Here is a 23,030-nt window from a genome sequence, read left to right on the forward strand (position 1 = left end):
AAGCAACAAATTATGAGCCCAAAACAAAAACTCAAAATACTTGGTAGAAACCCGGGGACATGACCAGTCCATTTACCATTACCACCCAAGCTTTTTTTTTTCTTTTTCTTTTTTTTAATGTGTTCATTACAGCTTTAAATATCTATATACAATCATCCATTTATGTATAATGATATTTGTTGTTATTTTTATCATTATTATTGTTATTATTATAATAAACTTTGTTTAACTCGGAAGTCCCACTGACATCAAAACCCGTTTTAATGGAGACCTGTCCAAGGTAACAGCTATATAAACTCAGTACATCTAGAAAAACATCATCTAATATTATCACCTCTTGAGACATCTCCACTGTGTTCCTGATGATGTATAAATTCAGCACTAGATGTAAGCATGTTTAAGTTCAAGTTCATCCCATACACAAGCATAGTTACACACAAAGGGATCCATGAGGAGGAGCATAGAGGATTATTATTGGTACTAAAACAGAAAATGTTACAAAGGTAAACTGGTTTATGTAATTTACTCAGTATTAGTTTATTGAAAAAATTATACCAGCTATGGCCAACTGACCAAAAGAACATGTAATGAACATGAGCCGAGTCTGGCTGTGGAACTTGCTGCACTGTCTATCCGCTATCTTGGTGTTGTTAAAGGCAAAATTATTTAAAATACCTATAAAAATAATTTCATACTTGAAGTTTTGTCCACATGCAAATACCCTTTAAATTTGTCCTGATGTGTAGTTTGCTTTGATGAGACTTTCTGGAGGCTGATGGTGAAGTGGGATTTAATTTCTGACACAAGCAGATCAGGTGGTAGAAAGGGTAGAAATACTTCTGTCATTTTGTTGCTTTCTACAAGACAGCCAAAATCATTCAGTTTTTCTCAATCTTTTTTTTTAAAACTGCTACTTTAAAACCTTAAAAACCTTAAACCTGAAAGGAAATCCAATGCAATTTCAGAAGTGCACATTTCAGTGTTTTAAGGTTTTTTGACAGTAAAAACGATCAAGTTTATATGGGAAACACAAAAATAGTTTACTTCTTTCTTTGGTTTAATTTTAACTTAGGCAGGTGAGTACCTGTTAACATGTGCTATACAAGTGCAGATCGTTTACATTTTTTTCTTTATTCTTTGTCCTCTTTGTCTCTCAAGTTCCTCCCACCATTATTAGGCTGAAGGAGCCAGAACGCCGCCATGACACGTGCATTGAGTTTACCGTTCGTGGTTCACCCCACCCAGTCTTACGATGGTTCTATCAAGATAAGGTATATTTTTAATTTCATGCTCGTAAATCTATTGTGCACTTTTTTTTTTGTTTGATAAAAATGTGTTGTGTACTTGTTACTCTCTGTAAAAGGAAATGTCATTTATGAAAAAACAGAATTTCTGTGCTCATCAAAAAAGCGGTTACATTTACAGCCCCTTGGTTAGTATTTACTCAGTACATTACAGTAAATTGTTGGGTAAATGCCACTGGGAAGAGGTAAATAAAATAAAAAAAGACATACTCATCAACTCTAATACAAGTACTGCGAGGTTGTGACTGGTTTAGGTTGAAAGTAACTCAGCAACCATTTATTAGAAACATATTGTCTGTAAAGCTTCAATTCCACTTACAATTGTAGTTATCCAAGGTTTATTTTGGTAATTCTAATAACCTTACTATGGATTATATAAAGTTGAAAATAGTCCTTTCAGATTTTAGTTTTTTGGTTTGTTTCATGTACCATAGAAATGCTAAATTTGTTTTTTGTAATCCTAAATGGGGATGAGATAGGATTAGAACTGAGCATATGAGTGGGACAGTTCAGGTTTTGAGGCAAGACTGAAATAGTTTGGATATGTGCAGATGAGGGGTACAGGGATCTTTCATGGATTAAGTGGAGGAGGACAAGCAGAGGGTTGGTGTGACAGAGGAGGATTCTAGAAATAAGAAGAGATGGAGGCAGTTGATCTGCTGTGACTTCTAAAGGGAGCAGCTGACAGAAGAAGAAAAGTTATTTCTGATTAAATATTCATATTTCCTGTGGCACCCCTCAGACTTGTTGCTGTTTCCCCAAGTGACAAGTCCTTTGAAAGATCCTGGAAACAACCGTGCTAGTATGTATGTGGCATTGCAGTTAGAATTTAAAAACAGGAGGTGACTGACACTAAGCATAAAAATACAATTTGGGTCCACTGAATCATAATGCAATATGAATTAGCAAATGCTAGATATGTTGTTCTATTTTATGAAATGCAGGAGAAAAGGTTTGTTTAACAGTCCAAATGTTACACAGAAGCTACCATAACTGTTTCCATGTCATTTTCTTCACATCATTACCTCAAAACAGCCAAAAGGGCAATGTTTGGAACATAGGGGAAGATGAATTTCAATTAATATCAAATATCATCCATTGTTATCAGCTTATTAATATATTTTATTTAGACTTCTATCTAGCTTTATCATTACATTTCTGAGGGACTACTATTTGCTGTTTGGTTTAAGAAAAAACCTGCTTTGTTAACTACCAACAATAACTACTAGGGTTTTAGAAAAAAATATTAAACTTACTTTTAAAGTAAAGGTTTCTACAAAGTCTTAGAAGAAATGTTACAGAGCTCTGTATACTGTATCATGCACATAAGTTTTCAGGGCTATAGCTGATCTCTTTCACATCAATCCTTGTCATTTTTTGACAATGTAGGAAATTTCCCACACTGAGTATGTGCGGCCTGACATGGATATTTACCTGGACTACATAGAGGGATGCCTAACCTTTAAAAACCCAACACACCACAATAATGGCAATTATACTCTGGAGGCCAGAAACTACCTGGGCATAGCCACCAGTACTGTGTATGGGCACTTCCTGGAAAAGCCTTTTGGTAAGTTCAATCATTTAGAGTTATACTAAAGTAAATCAAAAGCTTTGCCTTCACCCCAGCTGTGTCTTCACCACAGCACCTGCATCGCTGTCGGCACTACATCAATCTGTCACTCACCTGCTCCAGTTTCCCCTTACTTTTGAACAAGACTCAGAGAAAGGGCAGTACATTTTGAGTGGGCACTCCATCCTTTTCTGATTGAGAGCCGTGGCTTTGAATGTCGAGTTCCTAATTCTTTTTCCTGCCAGTTCAGATGAGCTGCAAACCATCTTAGTATTGGCTGGAAGTCAAACCACGGTTCTCCGTCTGGGAATCCGATAGTTTGCATTGTTTCTTCTGAATCCGAGGTTTAACTAATTGCATCCAGTCCAATACCCTGGCATAGATCTACCTAGGGAGGCTGAGGAATGGGATCCTCTTGTAGCTGGAGCACATTTTCCAGTCCCTTTCTTAAAAGGTTTAAATGTCATCCATTTCTGCCAGTCCAGAGAGAAATCTACATGTATCATTGCAGATGTGTTCCATGCCATTTCTATTTTATCAAAATCTTTCACAAACTAGAACAAGAAGAATGTTTATCCTGTAAAAGTTACGCAACCTTTTTGGGCTACAGCACCATAGGGTCCCACTCTTGCAAGTGCCCCCTGTTAAAGTGAACATGGAAGTTTCAAATGTATCAGTTGTCTGAATCAAGGAAAAATCTTTACTCTTGAACATGACCCTGAATTATTAGTCTGCATGGTGATCGAATGTTAAACAATGGCAATAATGAAACTCAAAAACTGCTTTGCCACATTAAAAGTAATATTCAAACAAACAAAACATGAAATGTTCCCTGTCTAATTTAGCCTTGTACCACAAGGAACCACTGCATTATTCTGCTGCTTTCAAGCTCAGTTTTCAGTTTTGTTTAGAACCTTTGCAGGAAAAAGTAAAAAAAAAACAAAACAACAAGTTTCTGCTAAAGGGACATTTTAGTTCCCTGTGCTTTATCAGAGATTACGATCAAGCACACTGTCATGACTTAGCATTCGGTTTGACTCAGTGTCACAGTTTTCTTATAAAACAAAACATGCTCTAATCATCGCCCTGTGTTAGTACTGGATATAGTTGTGAAATAATGCTTATATTTAGCCTAAGTGTAAATTAGATGCGGAGAAATTAGAAAAGTCATACAGGATATGATAAGCTTCTTAGTAGTGTTATTTATTTCCAAATTTTTCACATTTTCAGTTTTAAGTCATTTTCAGTCATTTACACCTGCTTTCTTTGAAGTGATGCCGTAGGTTGTTTGATCAGATTCCTTTGTAGAGTATGCCTTACAGAGGATCTTTTCCAATCGTCACTTTTTCTCTTCTCTTTCTTTTATAGATGATTACGATTATGGTGAGTTTTATTATCCATCAATACATTATCAGAATCAGAATACTTTATTGATCACTAGGGGAAATTATGTAGTTTTCCATTTCATTTGTTTTCCTTTAAAAAAAAAACAAAAAAACAATACAATGAAAAGCCCAACAATCATTTGACCCCACTATGAGCAAGCACTTTAGTGATGGTGGGAAAGAAAAACTCCCTTGTAACAGGAAGAAACCTTCAGCAGAATCAGGCTTACAGAACTGGCAGCCATCTGCCGTGTGAGGGGAGGAAGACAAAGACACACTGTGGAAAAGAGTCAGGGATTATTAATAAATAATAATCATTGAATTCAGAGAGGTGCATAAACACAAAGTGAGTGAAAAAGCTGAAACACTCAAGGCATCATCAGCCTAGAGCTATTGCAGCTGAGGATTCAGGGTCAAGCCCTAACTAATTCCTTACTAACGCTAATAACATTTACAATAATAGATTACAGATTATTTGGGAATAAATTTCATTGCAGTAAATGTCTTTCTGAAAGTGGTCTAACTAAATTTAAGGATATAATTCCCTCACTGTCAACTTGAGTGTCATGTGCTAACACAATACAGAACAGCTTCCTGAACTCGACTCCCACAGAGGTAAATTATATTACTAATAGTTTTACATCTTCACTGTGTAAGACTCCATACTGTGGTTCCTCTGGGAAACACTACCAGTACTTGAATCATTGGTATAACTCTTAAACACACACCTTAGACCAAATAACTCATATGCTGAAGATGAAGTGGTGCTTGTTTATGGAATTACAGACCCCTCTTCACACACCAAGGTTTAATATGGAGTAATGCAGGCCGTGGCAGATAGTTGCTCCTCCAATGAGCCTGGTTCTGTTTGAGGTTTCTTCCTGATAAAGGGGATGTTTTCCTTCCCAATGTCACCAAAGTGCTTGTTCATAGGGGTTCATAGGGTTTTCCTCTGTTTTCTCTGTATTATTGTAGGGTCCCTTATCTTACAATAAAAAGCCCCATGAGGAAATTACTGTTGTGATTTAGCAGTATACAAATAAAACTGAATTGAGTTGAATTGTTGCATGTATTATTTTTTGTTGTTTTGTCTAACATTATGAAAAAAAACATTCAACAAACGAAACTGTTCAGCAGCAGAAATCATATCAAGCAAAACTGCAAGAATTTGTTAATAATGTGTGATTTCTTTCTTTTTCTTAAAGGACCCACAGAAAAAGGTGAGTGGAATAAGATGCCACCGCCTAAAACGAGTCAGTTATGTTGCCCCAAACACTAACCAGCTACACCCAACAACTAAGAGATGCACCTGTACTTTACCTCTGCCTGGGAAAACAAACTAACATTTTTTGTGTTTTTCTTACAGTAATTCCAACTGCAGAGACTCACATACCGGAGGAAGATACTTTTGGGGTAAGAGAAACTGTCTGCTGCCTACAGTGCAGTTTTTAGACCCCTTCCCAGGCATCTCAACTGCCATTCACATCTTGCATCAGGTGATTTCAGTGGGTCAAATAATAGGGTGAGCTAAGGTCTCCCAATCGTTTCACCCGAAACCTCTGCTGATAATGACCCACAGCTTTTTTCACACCTTGGCATGTGGTGAGGCCCATGATTGATAGTGAGCTGACGACCCTCATATCTAGGGATTAAATACTTGGGATTCTTCACCATTTGGTTTTAGAACTTAAAAATCTTACTAGTTCAAAGATTACTGCCTGCTGAAGACAGTATTTTGCGATGTTTGTGGGTCTAAAGATACTGAGTCCTCGCTCCTGAAAATACTTTAGAAGTCAGGTACTTTCAATTCAATGCCGTGAAACTGTGTGACTGTGACGTTTAGACTTCATGTGATTTACAGGTATCCATAGCAGTGGGCCTGGCAGGGTTTGCCCTAAGTTTAATGCTGGTGGTTCTCTTTCTTCTCATCAACAAGTATGGTGGACGATCCAAGTTTGGCATGAAAGGTAAGAGCGAATGTATTTTTAGTCTTTCTACTCTGTCTTTGATCTGGAATAAAAATCACATGTGTGACTTGTATGAAGGTGGGCAGCAGAAAGAGGAGCTCACAGTGTTGATTGTAGTCGTTCTAAATCTGCACTATAGAAATAAAATTGAACTGAATCCTTGGAAGGAAATATTAAAAGTGTGAAATCTGCTTTGCTCGTTTTTTCATTGTGTGCACACACTCATATGAGTATATAGTGTGGTGGGCTGCAGAAAATTGCAGATAATATTTGTGACATACTATGCAAACATGGTACTATACTATGCAAGCAATACAAGTGCAGTCAAGACCAAATGGAGGAACAATGGAAGAACACATAGGAGACAACAAAGTGCCAAAAAAACAGTTTGACTGTTTGGCCAGTCTGGGCGTTTTTTCACCTTTGACCTCTACAGCATCTTTCTTTTCCCCCTTTGTCACTTGATGCATGCTGGGATGAAATCATTTTTTTGGTTGGATAAGACTTTTATTTTATATTATTTACTGACTAGTAAGGAACAACCAGCACAGCATTCTGTTGAAATCTATATGAACTGATTATGATAACATATTGCAAGACTAAGCAATACATTGTGTTGTATGTTATTTGATTAGCTATACTGCTGATGGCAAAGATATTGGGATTTTTAGCTTGCTAAATGTCACAAGTGTGTACAAAAGCAGTACAATTCCTTGGAAATATTGGGAAACAGATGTTTCCATGCATAATTTATTCTCCCTATTGTTATTCTGAGAAGCAATTAGAAACATGCTCGGTATTATTGTAGGGTCTATACCTAACAATGTAAAGTACCTTCAAGCAACTGTTGCTCTGATTTGGCGCTATGTAAATAAAACTGAATTGAATTGAAATCAAAATGTTACATTGAAAATAAATGGGGAGACACTAGTGGTGAAAACTTGACTATAAAAAAATCAACAAAGAGAAGCATGCTACTGGCATGCAGTATGGGTGGAACGGGTACACTGAGTAGCATGTGGCCTTTGCCGTGCAGTAGTACACACTCCTAGCTGAGTGTCTGCAGCAGAACAGAGGTTTAAAGCTACTGCATGTCAACTCACACACTGCCATCATGAGGTGGTATCTAGAGGTGGGTGTTTGCACACATCAAATCTAGAAATAGTGAAAGTAAACTGTCCACAGAATGCTCATGTTTACCAGCCTGACTCATATCAGTGGATTCGAAAGGGATTAGAGTGGGAAAAGGTCCAGGCATGATGAGTCAAGCTTGGATTTTTCTCAGCTTCACATTGTCACTCTGTTTGGTTGGAGAGTTTATGTGCTTCAGTTCAAACCAAATTTTCTTTTTAGTGTCTTGATGAGAATTAAAGTTACTAGACAATTTTTATTTCTTCTGTGCACCAACACAATCCATAAATCGAACAATTGAGATGTGATTGAAGTGCAGCTTTTACATTTTTAATTTAAAGGGTTTCACAAAGGTGTAAAAGAAAGAGGCAACAAAAGCCCAATTAGATGAATGTTTTCTATCCTGAAACTGCTGTCAGGCAGCGTTTTATGAAGAGAAACTGACAAAAAAAATGGTGTTTCACCTTGCAGAAGGCACAATCACTTTGTGACTTGTGTGTAGGTTCATTCTTAATAAAACTAAAGGCTGTTAAATATTGGAGTTGCAAAGATACCCTGTGCTCTCTGAGGTAAAATGAGTTGAACTACTTAAGGTGATGATGTTCTTACACAAATGAGAAACCCCATAGTTGCAGTTATTATGATAATTATTAGCTTTGACAGTATGCACACAGGTCAGAGCTCAGTGATGGGTGACCATTAACTGTGATACTTATTGGGACAATTTCTCATCAACAGAGAAATACTGAGTGTATCACTTCATCTTCACATTGCTGTACTGCAGTGTAGTTAGATTACAGTTGTTTCGTAGTCTCCACAGAGAGATTGAAAATTTCAAGAATATTGTGCTTCTCCAACATTCCTTAATTGTGTCTCAAACTTTTGGGCACATATTTTGGCAATGAAAGGAAGTTTGGAAATGGGCCTGTAGGTTTTCTTCAGTGGTGTGTCAATGTTTGTTTTTCAGTGGTGGTTGGATAAACCCGTTTAAAGCATCTGGCGACACAACCTGAACGCAAAGAGCAATATATCAGAGTGACTACAGAGGACTGAGGTTTCATTTTGGTCAATATTTCAGATATATCTTCTAAGTCATTTTAAGACCTCATAGGGGTCTTTTGAAGACCCCTATGAGTAGAACATTGAGGGAACAGTTTACCCAGCCTGGGATAGGATTACCAGGGCTCCCAACCATGGAGCCAGGCCCGGGGAGGGCAAACGTCTGGCGGCCAGGCCTTAGTCCATTGGGCCCAGCCAGGTACAACCTGAAAAAGTGACATGAGCTCATCCTCCTGTAGGCCCACCACCCACAGCAGAAGCCGTAGGGTTTGGGTGCAATGTGTGTCGGGAGGCAGCCAGGAGCAGGGGCCCTGGCAGACTGATAACTGACTACCAAAACTAATGGGACATGGAATGTTACCTCCCAGGTGGAGAAGGAGTCTGAGTTAGTGCCTGAGGTTGAGAAGTACTGGCTAGATATAGTGGGGCTCACCTCAACACATGGCTTGGGCTCTCAAACCAGTCTCTTGGAGAGGGGCTGGACTCTGTCTCAGTCTGGAGTTGCCCATGGAGAGAGGTGGTGAGCCGGGGTGGGTATCCTAGTATCAACCCAGTTTCCTGCCTGTACATTTGGGTTTCTCCCAGTAGATGAGCAGGTTTGTTTCCTGCACCTTCAAGTTGGGGAACGGGTCCTGACTATTGTCTGCGCTTATGCGTTTTATGGCAAACTCCCCTAAAACTGTGGATGGATTCAGAGATCCAAGGAGTGCTGGCTTGACTAAAGTGGCACTTTGCTAGTATATTTAAACACAGTGAAAGCAGCACACACTTCCATATCATCACAAAGATATTTCTAGCAAAAAGTTCTCCAAATTTTCTCCACCAGTAATGTGTCAAGAGTACTTGGTATGTGCAATAGAGAAGCTGTCAAGGCTAAAAAACAAACAAACCATCAAATAAAAGACATTATAATCACTAATAAAAATGTCCAGGCCAAGTGACAGAATCATAGTTGGTTGGCTGGGCCAGCTATGTGTTTACCGAGTCACATGTTGAATAAAATGAAAAGATTCTAGAAGATTATGAAAGTCAGAAGCTATGGAGCACAAGCTGTAATCAACATGAAAATTTAAACTCCCCAACAGAATGATTCTTTCCAACTTAATGGAGGACAATAAGAAATCACCAAAATACACTAAGAAACTCACAGCTGATCCTGATGGTCTACAGATTAAAATGACATAGAAAGGATGAATCCAACCAATCGTCATCATCTGTATCTCAAAGGATTTAAAAGAAGAATTATTCAACATTTGACAAAAAAAATATTGCTAAAAATTACAGCCAGCGAATGGCAAACATCATTAATAATTTTGTAACTAATTGTTACAAAGCATAATTAATTGTATCTAATTGATATAGATTATGAAAAGAGATTGTTAGGAGAGTAAATTCAATTCAATTTTATTTATATAGCGCCAAATCACAACAAAAGTCGCCTCAAGGCGCTTCATAGATACAGAGAAAAACCCAACAATCATATGACCCCCTATGAGCAAGCACTTTGGCGACAGTGGGAAGGAAAAACTCCCTTTTAACAGGAAGAAACCTCCAGCAGAACCAGGCTCATGGAATGAGATGATAAATGAGATGATATGATGAGATGAATGAGATGATAAATGAGATGCCAATTTTACTTTACATTAAAATACATCAGTGACCTATGTCTGGCCCTCAGTGTGATCAGTGTGGCCTGAGTGAAGCCCTAGAGAAACTGTGTTTTAATGGCCATGAACACACAGAAACCCAATATGAACCATCTGGCTGTTCACGTGCATGCACGCTCACATTTTGAAGACATTTAGCTTACAGTGAGATGAAGTGTACTGATATTGTGTCACTGTTCACTTCCATTGCTCCAAATGCATGGTTTGTAAAAGAATAAAAAAGGGATGATTCCATTAGGGCTTCATAAATCCTGCTCCTCAGAGACTCTTTGGGGAGAAACTCTCTGGTTTCTTCTAAGAACATTGGCATCTTTATGTCACTGTACTCTCCTTTTGGTTCCAATAGGATTGTTGTGTTCTTAGGAGAATAAAAAATGTCTGTAATTGAATGTGTTATGGTCCTTGGTCAGTCCAGTCCATTCTTTAGTATGACCCTTTTTTAGTTGTTTTATTCTACTGTAAACCTTGAATGATACCATGCTCTCCCCCCATTGAGCTACGGTCTGTCTTTCTACATCTGTCTGTCTGATGCATATAGTCATATAGGTCTTCTGGGAGTGAAATTCAATCGAGGCTGTACTACATGCAGAAAATCTATATGAAAATTAATTATGAAAAACTATTAGGCATACTGTATATTTATTTAGTTCGGTGCATTTGTAATTCAGGGTTTAGATAATAAAATGTAGATTTAGGTTTAACATGTTGGTGGACAATTCTTAACTTACAAAATATCTGAATTGTAACTTTATTGTATTGAGAGGGTTCTTTTTCATTGTGTCTGAGGGATTAAATTTTAGCCGCCCCCCCTTTAACAAGCTGCACATGTTAAAACTATATTCATCTGTGGATTAATCACATATTCTTTTTTTTATTCAGTTCATTTCTTCAAAGAATGTCGTGTTTGCAGTTTGTCAACACTGCTGTAACATTCAAGGCACAAAGCAGCAACCAGCATCACAATGAGTTTGTTGCTGTGACAACTGAGTGTTTTCTCTGAGTTTCCCACCCAAGCCAGTGAAAAGGCTCTCAGTGTTTTAGCCATCTTTATATAGTCCGTCTGTGGCTGTACACTCACTTTTTCGTGAGCGTACAGCCTTTTTTGGCAACTATGACTAAATTATCTAATAAAGGATAAACAGTTTCGAACTCAAATGTTCTTAAAGGTCAGGAAGTGAACTCACAGCCAAACCATAATCATCCATCCATCCATCCATTCGCTTCCGCTTATCCTTTTCAAGGTCGCGGGGGACGCTGGAGCCTATCCCAGCTGTCATAGGGTGAAAGGCGGGGTACAACCTGGACAGGTCGCCAGTCTGTCACAGGGCTAACACACAGGGACAGGGACAACCATTCACACTCAGATTCATTCGCACATTCACACCTAGTGGCAATTTGGTTTATCCAATTAACCTATCCCCACAAGCTGCATGTCTTGGGAGGAAGCCGGAGTACCCGGAGGGAACCCACGCAAACACGGGGAGAACATGCAAACTCCACACAGAAAGACCCCGGCCTGATGTTGGAATTGAACTCAGGATCTTCTTGCTGTGCGGCAACAGTGCTAACCACCGTGCCACCGTGCTGCCTTATTAATACACCTTAATCATAAAAAACAAAAAATGATACAGCAGTCTAGCTGCGTCATTTGTTATATTGTAATTGTTTACACTGATATCTGCGATAGATATCCAAATATTTGAGTGAAGATGAGGTTGAAATTATTTGAAGTCAGTAGTAGGGGTGCAACGATACACAAAATTCACGGTTCGGTTCGGTTCGATACTTTGGTGTCACGGTTCGATATTTTTTCGATACAAAAAAAATGTTCATGCCTTTTTAATTTGTCATTTATTAAAATTATAAATATATATTTTAACTCAAAAGTACAGTTTTTAAATTTAACCCTAACCCTTGTGCGTGTTTTTTATTTTGACAGCGAATGCGCACCTGCGGACCACTTATGTGCAGCCCTGGTTATTTAAGATAAGATAAGATAAGATAAGATAACCTTTATTAGTCCCACACATGGGAAATTTGTTTTGTCACAGCAGGAAGTGGACAGTGCAAAAGTTATGACGCAAAAATGAGAATACAATAAGAATAAATACAGTACACAGCTGTACAGAATAGAATAAAATAATATACTATATACAGTAGAATAAAATAGAATAAAAATATACAATAAGATAAAAATAGAGTACGAATGCTATATACAACTGAGTAAAAATACAACGATGCCAGAAAGGATTATTGCACTTAGTGTTATTGCACATGTGTGGATGTGTGTGTTTGTTCAGTTAAAGTCTTTGTTGTGGAGTCTGACAGCAGTGGGGAGGAAAGACCTGCGAAATCTCTCCGTCCCACACCGTGGGTGCCGCAGTCTCCCACTGAAGGAGCTGCTCAGTGCTGTCACAGTCTGCTGCATGGGGTGGGAGACGTTGTCCAACAGGGATGACAGCTTAGCCGCCATTCTCCTGTCACTCACCACCTCCACTGGGTCCAGAGGGCATCCTAGAACAGAGCTGGCCCTTCGGATCACCCTGTTCAGTCTCTTCCTGTCCCCAGCAGAGATGCTGCCGCCCCAGCAGACCACACCATAAAAGATAGCAGAAGCCACCACAGAGTCATAGAAGGTCTTCAGGAGTGGGCCCTCCACCCCAAACGACCTGAGTCTCCGCAGCAGGTACAGCCTGCTCTGCCCTTTCCTGTAGAGGGCGTCTGAGTTATGAGTCCAGTCCAGTCTGTTGTTCAGATGAACACCAAGGTACCTGTAGCTGTCCACAGCCTCAATGTCCATACCCTGGATGTTCAGTGGTTGCAGTGGAGAATGCTTGTGCCTGCGGAAGTCTACCACCAGCTCCTTGGTTTTACTGGCGTTGATCTGGAGGTAGTTCAGCTGGCACCAGTCCACAAAGTCTTGAGTCAGTCCTCTGTACTCCTTGTCGTCCCCATCAGTGATGAGGCCGACTATTGCAGAGTCATCAGAGAACTTCTGCAGGAAGCACTGGGTGGAATTGTGGGAGAAGTCTGCAGTGTAGATGGTGAAGAGGAACGGAGCCAGAACCGTTCCCTGTGGGGCCCCCGTACTGCAGACGACCCTGTCCGACACACAGCCCTGAGTCCTCACATACTGTGGTCGGTCGGTGAGGTAGTCCAGGATCGAGGTAGTGAGGTGATGGTCCACTCCAGAGTTCACCAGCTTGTCCTTCAGAACCGAGGGAAGAATAGTGTTGAAGGCACTGGAGAAATCAAAGAACATGATTCTCACAGTGCTTCCAGCGGTCTCCAGGTGAGCGAGGGAACGATGTAGGAGGTGAATGACGGCATCATCCGCTCCAATGCCAGGCTGGTAGGCAAACTGAAGTGGGTCCAGTGATGAGCTTGTTAGGCGCCGAAGCTGAGCCAGGACCAACCGCTCCAGGGTCTTCATCAGGTGGGATGTCAGAGCCACCGGCCTGTAGCTGTTGAGGTCCTTGGGGCGTGAAGTCTTTGGCACTGGTACAACACAGGAGGTTTTCCAGAGCTGTGGGACTCTTCCCAACCTCAGGCTCAGGTTGAAGAGGTGCTCCATCACCCCACACAGTTGGTCCGCGCAGGACCTGACGACCCTCGAGCTGATGCCATCTGGGCCCGCTGCCTTCTTGCCATTAATCCTCCTCAGTTCCCTCCTAACCTGGGTGGTTGAGAGAGACAGGCTGGAGCCTTGTGTTGAGTGTGTATTGGATGCTGTTGTTGGGGGTGGGGAGGAGTGAGCAGGGTGAATAGAGGAGGTGTGAAGTGTCTGAGGTGGAACAGCAGCAGTGGGGGTGGGTGAGTCTGCAGCCGATGTTGCAGACTGCCTCATGGCTGAATCAAATCTGTTGAAGAAATGATTCAGTTCATTTGCCCACCTCACATCCCTCTCAGGCAGAGAGTTCTGCTGTTTGTGGCCTGAGATGGTTCTGAGGCCTCTCCAGACTTCACCAACGTTGTTTTGCTGAAGCTGGTTCTCCATCTTCTGCCTGTAGCTGTCCTTCCCATTCCTTATCAGTCCCCTCAACTCTCTCTGCACCCTTTTCAACTCCTCTTTGTCTTTGGATTTGAAGGCCCTCCTCTTCTGCTTGAGGACAGCTTTAATTTCTGGGGTAATCCAAGGTTTGTTGTTGGAGAAACACCGTACAGTCCTGGTAGGTACGGTGTTATCCACACAGAAATTAATATAGTCAGTAATGCATGTAGTAAGGCTGTCGATGTCCTCTCCATGGTCGTCACAGATCACCTCCCACACAGTCGACTCAAAACAGTCCTTAAGAGCCTCCTCGCTCTCCTCTGACCATCTCTGCACTGTGCGGGTGGCTGGTGGCTCCCTGCGCACTAAGGGCTCATACACAGGGACAAGGTGCACCAGGTTGTGGTCAGATTTGCCCAGTGGAGGGAGAGGTGATGAACTGTATGCCTCTTCAGCATTGGCATACAGTAAGTCCAGTGTTTTATTGTCTCTGGTTGAGCAGGTCACATACTGGGTGAAGGTGGGCAGTGTGGAGTCCAAAGAGGCATGATTGAAGTCCCCTGATATTATGAGAAGGGCTCTCGGAGATTGTGTTTGCAGTCTGCTGACCACTGAGTGGAGAGTGTCACAGGCTGCATCCGCGTTGGCCGAGGGGGGGACATACGCTGTTATTGCGATAACATGCGAGAATTCCCGGGGCAGATAGTACGGACGCATGCTAACGGCTAACAGCTCAATGTCTCTGCTGCAGAGTTGTTCTTTCACAGTGATGTGCCCAGGGTTACACCATCTGTCGTTCACAAAAACTGCCAGTCCCCCTCCTTTCCTCTTACCGCTGTCTCTCGTCCTGTCCGCTCGCAGCATCTGAAATCCCGGTAGTGTCACGCTTGTGTCCGGAGTTAGCGGTGTTAGCCACGACTCCGTTAGCATCATGATGCTACATTGCCGGTACTCCCTCTGTGACCAGGTTAGCGACGTGAGCTCATCCATCTTATTGGGCAAAGATCTTACGTTTCCAATGATTACAGAAGGAAGAGATGGTCGATAACGTCTCCTTCTCGGGCGACGGCGCTCCTTCCCAGCACGACACCCCCGTCTTTTCCTCCTCAGCTCGCTGGGAATGTCGGGTCTGTCCGCCGGCAGTACCGCTGCGGGACGCAGCGCTAACAGCTGGTCCTTACTGTAAACAAAGGATCCCTGCTCTGGGTCCCCAGACACGCGTGAAAAAAGTAGAAATAAACTAAGAAAAACGACCAGAACTAGCACAAAACGGTAGAACATGGTTGCAGAGTCTAATTACTGATACGTTAGTTATAAAAAATTACGAGAAGAAAAGATAAGAAAGAAAGAAACTCAGAATGAGCAGAGCTGCTGTAACAGGCTGCCGCACACGGGGGGCGCCGGAAGCTAGTCATATTGCAGCCACAGAAATTCTTTTGTCCATGAAACCATAAAGCTGCACTTTCTTTTTGCCTTATAGTCTGATTTGTCATAACTTCTCCTGCTGCTTTTACACACACTCACATAAGCTCAGCGATTCTCTGCGCAATCAACCTCTCACATGTTTAAGCTGCGGGAGATTTCACTTGTCATGTTTGCATAGTAAGCTAACAATTAATAAGACGATGTCAGAGGAATTGGTGCACAAATTATCATCACTCACAGATCAGTGCTGTCGCTCTCTATACACAGTTCGCACGATTGCAAAGTGAAAGCAAAAAAACAAGCGCAAATTCAAACGCGATTTCAATATGTCACATATTGACAGTGGCTCACCGATGCCAATGACATAATTACCCAGCTACATTTCTGAAAGAATGCAAAAGCATTGACATATATTTTTCCTTCCTACAATAGCCCGACGGGTAGGGAAGAGATAGATTTTGGTAGCCCGACTGAAAAAAATACCGCGGTAAAGTGAGCCGTCATTTGTGAGCCGCGGTCAAGCCAGCCGCCTCTTATCCGCCGCATAAATTTCCTTGCGCTTTTACACCAGTCTTTACGGTAGCGCCTTTTCGCTTTATGTGCCGATTGAAAGCCTATACCCGCGCACGTACTATATGAGCAATATATATATGGACATCAACTACTCAGGATGACTTTTAATGAATTTTTGAAATAAACATAATTCAATCAATCAATCAATCAATCTTTATTTATAAAGCACTTTTCATACAGAGAAAATGTAGCACAAAGTGCTTTACATAGTTAAAAGCAGCCCACCCCACCCTCCAACTCACTCCCCACACTCTCAATACACATATATCCCCCCACCCACACACACATACACACACGCGCACACTTAAAGAGTAAAAATTGGGCTGGGCTCGCATGAGCCAAGTGAGGAAACACTATAACAGGGAGCCGTCTGCACCGGGAGCCGGTCACAGACCGCAGCCTCCAGGCTGGGCACACAGCAGGAGGGAGGCAAAGGAGCCCCCCAGCCAGTCTGAGAGGACCCCAGAGACCCAGCAGCCACGGTCAATAACAGCCCCGGTGCAGAGAGCGCCCTCCGAGGAAACACTGGAGATATGACGCAATACAATATATATAGGGTAAAATGATAAAATAAATAAGAACAGGATACAATATAAATATAAATAGAATAAGAAGATTAAAAAACGAATAAGAATAAAATCAAACAAATATTAGGTAAATCCTAAATTAATAATAGAATAACAGGATAGAATAAATAAGCATAAAATAAATAAACGCTAAGTAAAAGCTAAATTAAAAAGGTGGGTCTTGAGCCTGTTCTTAAAAACATGTACGTTCTCTGCGGCCCTGAGCTCCTCCGGCAGGCTGTTCCACAGACGAGGACCATACCACTGAAACGCTGCCTCTCCGTGAGTATGTGTCCTGACTTTAGGGACAATCAAAAGGCCAGTACCAGAGGACCTCAGGGTCCGCGAGGGTTCGTATGGTAAAAGCAGATCTGAGAGATAAGAAGGCCCAAGACCATTAAGACATTTAAAAACCAATAAAAGAACTTTAAAATCGATCATGAAACACACGGGGAGCCAGTGCAGCGATTCTAAAACCGGTGTAATGTGGGCCCGCCCTCTGGTCTTCGTCAGCACACGAGCTGCCGAGTTTTGCAAGAGTTGTAAAGTTGAAATATTCTTCTTAGGAAGACCAGAGAGCAGGGCATTACAGTAATCAATGCGACTGGTAATAAAAGCATGCATCAGCAGCTCCGTGTTGGCCCGAGAGAGAATAGGGCGGACTCTGGCTATATTTTTTAGATGATAAAATCCAATTTTAGTTACATGTTTAATATGTGGGATAAAACCAAGCTCAGAGTCAAAAATAACACCCAGGTTTTTCACTTGTAGCGAAGGACATAGTGAAAATGCCTCTAATTTAGGCAAGAGTTTCTCTCTCTGAGCCTCAGGACCGACAATTAAAACTTCAGTTTTGTCCTGGTTAAGTTGTAAAAAGTTTTCTGCCATCCAAGATCTTATATCCAAGATACAGTTAAAAAGGGCATCCATTTGTCTGGTGTCATCAGGAGACACGGAGATGTACAGCTGCGTGTCATCAGCGTAACTGTGGAAGTTCACTCCATGCCTCCTGATGACACCGCCGAGAGGGAGCATATACAAATTAAAAAGTACAGGGCCTAGAACCGACCCTTGAGGCACACCACATGTCATTTTATGGATCTTAGAGGAGCATGTATCCATACTCACCATAAAAGTTCTGTCAGAGAGATAGGAAGTGAACCAGCTGTGTACAGCACCAGAGAGGCCCACCATGTGTTTCAGTCTGTTATTATATAGTGTATTGACTGTATTGCACTGAATATGAGTTTACTGTGATTTCTGAGTAATATTACAGTAAATCTGGGTAAAACCTGGCCCAGAGGTAAAGTAGGTGTCCGAGAAGAGGATTGTGTTGAAAGCTTGGCATCAACTTTTAAGAATGATTTTTAATGAATTTTTGAATATGCAACCAGACTGTCACGATGGCTGTATTGGGCTGTTCCATTGTAATTTGTGTGTTCGCGCGCGCGCACGTGTGCGCGAGTCTAGGCTTTCAATCAGGATATAAAGCGAAAAGGCGCTACCGTAAAGATTGGTGTAAAAGCGCAAGGAAATTTATGCGGCGGATAGGAGGCGGCTGGCTTGACCGCGGCTCACAAATGACGGCTCACTTTACCGCGGTAAAAAAATCGCTAGCCCCAGGACGTCGGGCTAGCGATATTGCAAGCCCTGTATCTGATTGAGGAATCATGCATCTTTGGAAAAGAGAGTTTATTACAGAGAAATGTCTCTTTCCAAAATAAAAGCTATACTATCCGCTTCTTCTGGGCTTTATTCTCAGCAGCATAAGGAGAATCATGTGCTAACAGCTGTCTAAATGACTCGGCTAAAGTTAGTAGCATGCTTGTTGTTTTTGTCTTTGCACTAGGATGATGTCGGCGTAAATGTGCAGTCATATTCGTTGTGTTCCCACTAGTGCTTTCAGGTTAATCTCGTTGAAATGACCTTAACACCACAACACGGCAAATCTCCGTTAACGAGCTACCGCCGATCGCCCCGTGCATGGGGCTGGACGGCCAACACGTTAACGAGCTAACTGCACTAACACACTAGTTCCCACCCATGTAATTGAGCATTGCATGGCACATCCAACATACTGTTTTACTTTAGTCCATGACTCGCTTACCTTCAGGGTCATACGTCACATGAAAACCAAAATAATTCCAAACGCCAGATCTGAATGAGGGTGGGGGAGGTCCATGTTGCAAGGAGAGCTTAACTTCTGTCTTGCTAGCTTGCCCTGCGCTCTTCCTTCTGACTATGCTGTCTGTGTTGAGCGCTCAGTGGATCTGCGCTCGACAGTGCAGCCTAGGCGGAGTAGTCGAACGCAGATTCACTGAGCGCTCAACACAGACAGCATCGTCAGAAGGAAAGTTGATAAAATAAATTACAAATGTTGTGTTGTTCATACATATGCGTACCGAACCGAAAGCACTGTATCGAACGGTTCAATATCGATACGAATATCGTTGCACCCCTAGTCAGTAGGTAGTGATTTCAAATCAGTTGATCTCGAATCTGCAGTGCATGTTACTATGGAGATTGTACTTCGATAAATAATCAACCACCTTCATAGTACAGAAAACCCAGGGTTAACCCTGACGTTACAGAGATAAGGTGAAATCCTGCTTCGTAGTACAGTCCTCTGGGCAGCACAGATACATAAAAACTCTGGACTGACCTACTGAGTAAACAGTTGACAACTTAGTAGGATTGCTAATAAGGCAGATAAGACAAAGCTGTAGTACTGACAAAATTATTCACTCACCCATCTGAATCATTGAATTCAGAAGTTCCAATAACTTCCACTGCCACAGGTGTATAAAACCAAGCACCTTGGCATCCAGACTGCTTTTGCAAACATTTGTGAAAGAATGGGTCGCTCTCAGGAGCTCAGTAATTTCCATGATACTGTGATAGGATGCCACCTGTGCAAGTCCAACTATGAAATGTCCTCACTACTAAATATCCCACAGTCTACTGTCAACAGAGAGAATTAAAGCACTTTAAACAACTACTGTCACTAAGACAACAATATAATTCATGTTTGCCTTGTTTTTATATTTGTCATGTTTGTGACATAAAGTATATCTTGAACTGGCTTTGAAGTACAAGCTGTTTGGATTCTAGTATGTTGATTGATTGTTATGACTGATTGTTAAGGTTAGCTATATCGTCCTAAAACACAGCCTATTCATTATGTCCTCTGTAGCGCATAAAAACCGTTGAACTGAAAGATACTTTTTTCCTCGGTTCTCAGGAGGATAAGTCAGTGAAGAAACTCTGCTTTTACCCTTGCATCACATCCCTTTGTTTCAGAGACTCTTCTTATAATAACAGGAAATATTTGAGGAAGTGTCCTAGACTTAGAAACAGTTAGTGACTGACAGTATAGAGATATTCATCCAATCTAAACACTCCATCTGTGTCTTTGTAGGTCCGGTGGCAGTGATAAGTGGTGAGGAAGACTCTGCCAGTCCCCTTCATCATGTTAACCATGGGATCATTAGCCCCTGTACACTGGATGCTGGACCAGCTGCAGTGGTGATTGGAATGACTAGAATTCCTGTTATAGAGAACCCACAGTACTTCAGACATGGCCACAACTGCAACAAACCTACCACCTGTAAGTGAAAACATGTATTCAGTTTTCAGTTCGATTCACTTCAGTTTTACCTATATAGCACCAATTCACAACAACACTCTTGGAGTATTTTATATTGTAAGGTAAAGACAGAGGAAACCCAACAATCAGACGACCCCTATGAGTAAGCACTTGGGGATAGAAAAAGTCCCTTTTAACAGGAAGAACTGGTTGCAGAACAAGGCTCAGGGAAGTGAGTCCATCTGGCGCGACCATTTGGGGACGAGGGGAGGACAAAGACATGCTGTGAAATAGAACCAGAGATTAATAATAACTAATGTCTTGATGTATGCTCAATCAACCAGGTAAGTAAATGCCAGAAGCTTGATTCTGTTCATCTGGACGAAACGTTTTCAGTGAGAGAAGTGCGCTTTGACAGTCATCCAAGTGACTTCTTCAGTCTCAGCTGACTGCAGTTTCCCCCAACCTTATAAACAGTACATTTGCACAATAACTGAAACCAGCCCACTGAATGAACAATGGGCTGTGAGGTCAGGTCTTTGATCATTAATATCCAAATTGTCATGACCATTGATCAACAACCATTGATCAGACCACTGATCATTGATCGGAGACCATTGATTAGTCGCCATGAGTACCACTCACAGAGAGTTGGGGAATGGCTGCAATCACAGCAGCCACTGTGTACTCATTGTTAACAGTTCGATTACTGTGCTCTTAAAAAAATATCAATATGGACTTAAAATAGAGGTGGATTTAGTCTGATATATTTGTCTCTGAATAGCTTCCCCTTGAAAATGAGGGAACTGTTCAGATGCAGGTATTCAGATTCTCTCTCTCACACACACATACACACACAAATTTTGAGAGGAGAATATTTAAATGAATCTTACAATGATTCACTAAGGCAAACTGTGCTTTGCACTTGATATGGTTCTGGTGGAGCAGAGCTTCACACATTTCTGAGCATTAGAGGCAGGGACAAGAAACGCCACAAAAGGCCTTATACCCCTGACATTAAATGGTCAAATGCCAATAAACTGGTTCACTGTTAAATAAAATCTTGATGCTGATGTTTTTGAATAATTCCACAAAGTGTTATTCAGTCATGAAACTCATTGATTGTGTATGTAACAATGTTATCTTTGTTATCATTTTATTCCGATGATTATTATGATATGCACTTACTCTGCTGCCATCACCTTCCTCAGCTGTGGTAGCAGCTGTGTGTAAGAAACTCAATGATGATGAGTCCCATGGTATATTACAGTGGCATTAATTGTGACCCAGTGGTGGAACAGTTTTCAGTGTGTGTGTGTGTGTGTGTGTCTTAGATAACTTCCTCCTTAATGACAGTAACTGTACTAATTACCAAGCAGCCATATGATCACATAAATTTATATTAAAATAATTCCTTGCATAAATATACGCTATTTGAGATATAATATTAAGGTGTAATCGAAGCCCATTTTAGTCTCTGAAAATGTGTCATTCACTGCTACAGGCAGGAAAAATATCTGTTGTAAATAAAATCCACTTGTGCTAAATCCCAAAACAGTGTGTTCAAATGAAAAAAATCTTCTTTTTTTTAATCCACAAAACACATGTAAAAAAAACAAACCCAAAACTATTTTAGATCATCCACAGAGAACAGTTTCAGTAATCTTCTGTTTGATTAGTTTAAAGTAGATCTATTCATAAGTTTTGCAGTTTTATTCAACTTCATGATGTAAATTGTAGCCAACAGGTGGCAATCAAACATAAGCAGCGGGAATGAATACTTGGGAGGTTTCATTTGAGTGGCTGTTTTGTAGTAATAATAATGGCTGAAAACTCATTTCCTCCTTATCTCTGTCTTTTTCAGATGTTCAGCATATTAAGCGACGGGACATAATTCTGAAAAGAGAGCTTGGTGAGGGAGCCTTCGGTAAGGTGTTCCTGGCCGAGTGTTACAACCTGAGTCCCACTAAGGACAAGATGCTGGTGGCTGTAAAGGTAAGCTACATAGATGTAACTAGTGTGTGTGTGTGTGTGTGTGCGCTCAGAGCATTATAGAAACAGACTACTGTCTAAAGAGGCTTTAGCTCAGGTGGTAGAGCGGGTCATCTACTGATCGGAAGGTTGGTGGTTCGATCCCTGCCTTCCCCAGTCTGCATGCCAAATATCCTTGGGCAAGACACTAACCCCAAATTGCTCTCTGATGCATCCATCGGAGTATGAGTGTGTGTGTGTGAATATTACCGTATTTCCCGGACTACAAAGCGCACCTGAATATTAGCCGCACAAGCTAAAATCAGGGGAAAATCCTGTTTTGTATATACATTAGCCGCACGTGACTAAAAGCCGCAGGTGTTTCAATGTTGACTTATCATATGTAAGAGAATGTGCACAAAGGGAATTGTCAGGAAAGAGATGGCTGTTTGGAGAGATCACTTTTATTAATATTTTGAAAAACAAGTTATGGGTATATATTTGCATAACTTTTTAGGTATATGTACAAGTAGTGGTAATTACAAGTACGAAACAAGTACTGTGCTTCATAAATGAGTAACAAATGTAGTACATAACAATAACCTACAGCACACCAGAAAAATAGATCCGGACTACCTTTTAGGCTCAGGTGCAGTGACACGGCTTTAACAAGAAGAAAAGTCAGTCATTCACCACCATCTTCCTGCGCACTAAAACCACCAAAGTCCTCTCCTCCAGTGTCGGATACGAACAGGCTCAGGCTCAGGCTTCGTCATCCACTCTCCGCTTCTTTCCTTCGTTGTCACTTTCAAAACCAAACAAATCCTCGTTG

At 41.3% G+C, this 23,030-nt stretch overlaps 1 protein-coding gene across 1 annotated transcript in view; it reads left to right on the top strand.

The window, feature by feature from the left end:
- Positions 1-23,030, top strand: part of LOC113026243 (NT-3 growth factor receptor-like) — a 94,430-nt gene that overhangs the window by 53,329 nt on the left and 18,071 nt on the right. The window contains exons 8-15 of the mRNA XM_026174778.1: positions 1,159-1,271; positions 2,694-2,874; positions 4,246-4,260; positions 5,468-5,482; positions 5,629-5,675; positions 6,124-6,229; positions 20,060-20,248; positions 22,092-22,222. Of these exons, the coding sequence (XP_026030563.1) occupies positions 1,159-1,271; positions 2,694-2,874; positions 4,246-4,260; positions 5,468-5,482; positions 5,629-5,675; positions 6,124-6,229; positions 20,060-20,248; positions 22,092-22,222 (797 nt within the window). The remainder of the gene's footprint in view (positions 1-1,158; positions 1,272-2,693; positions 2,875-4,245; positions 4,261-5,467; positions 5,483-5,628; positions 5,676-6,123; positions 6,230-20,059; positions 20,249-22,091; positions 22,223-23,030) is intronic.

The sequence above is a fragment of the Astatotilapia calliptera genome, chromosome 7 (assembly GCF_900246225.1).
Source record: "Astatotilapia calliptera chromosome 7, fAstCal1.2, whole genome shotgun sequence".
Classification (NCBI taxonomy): domain Eukaryota; kingdom Metazoa; phylum Chordata; class Actinopteri; order Cichliformes; family Cichlidae; genus Astatotilapia; species Astatotilapia calliptera.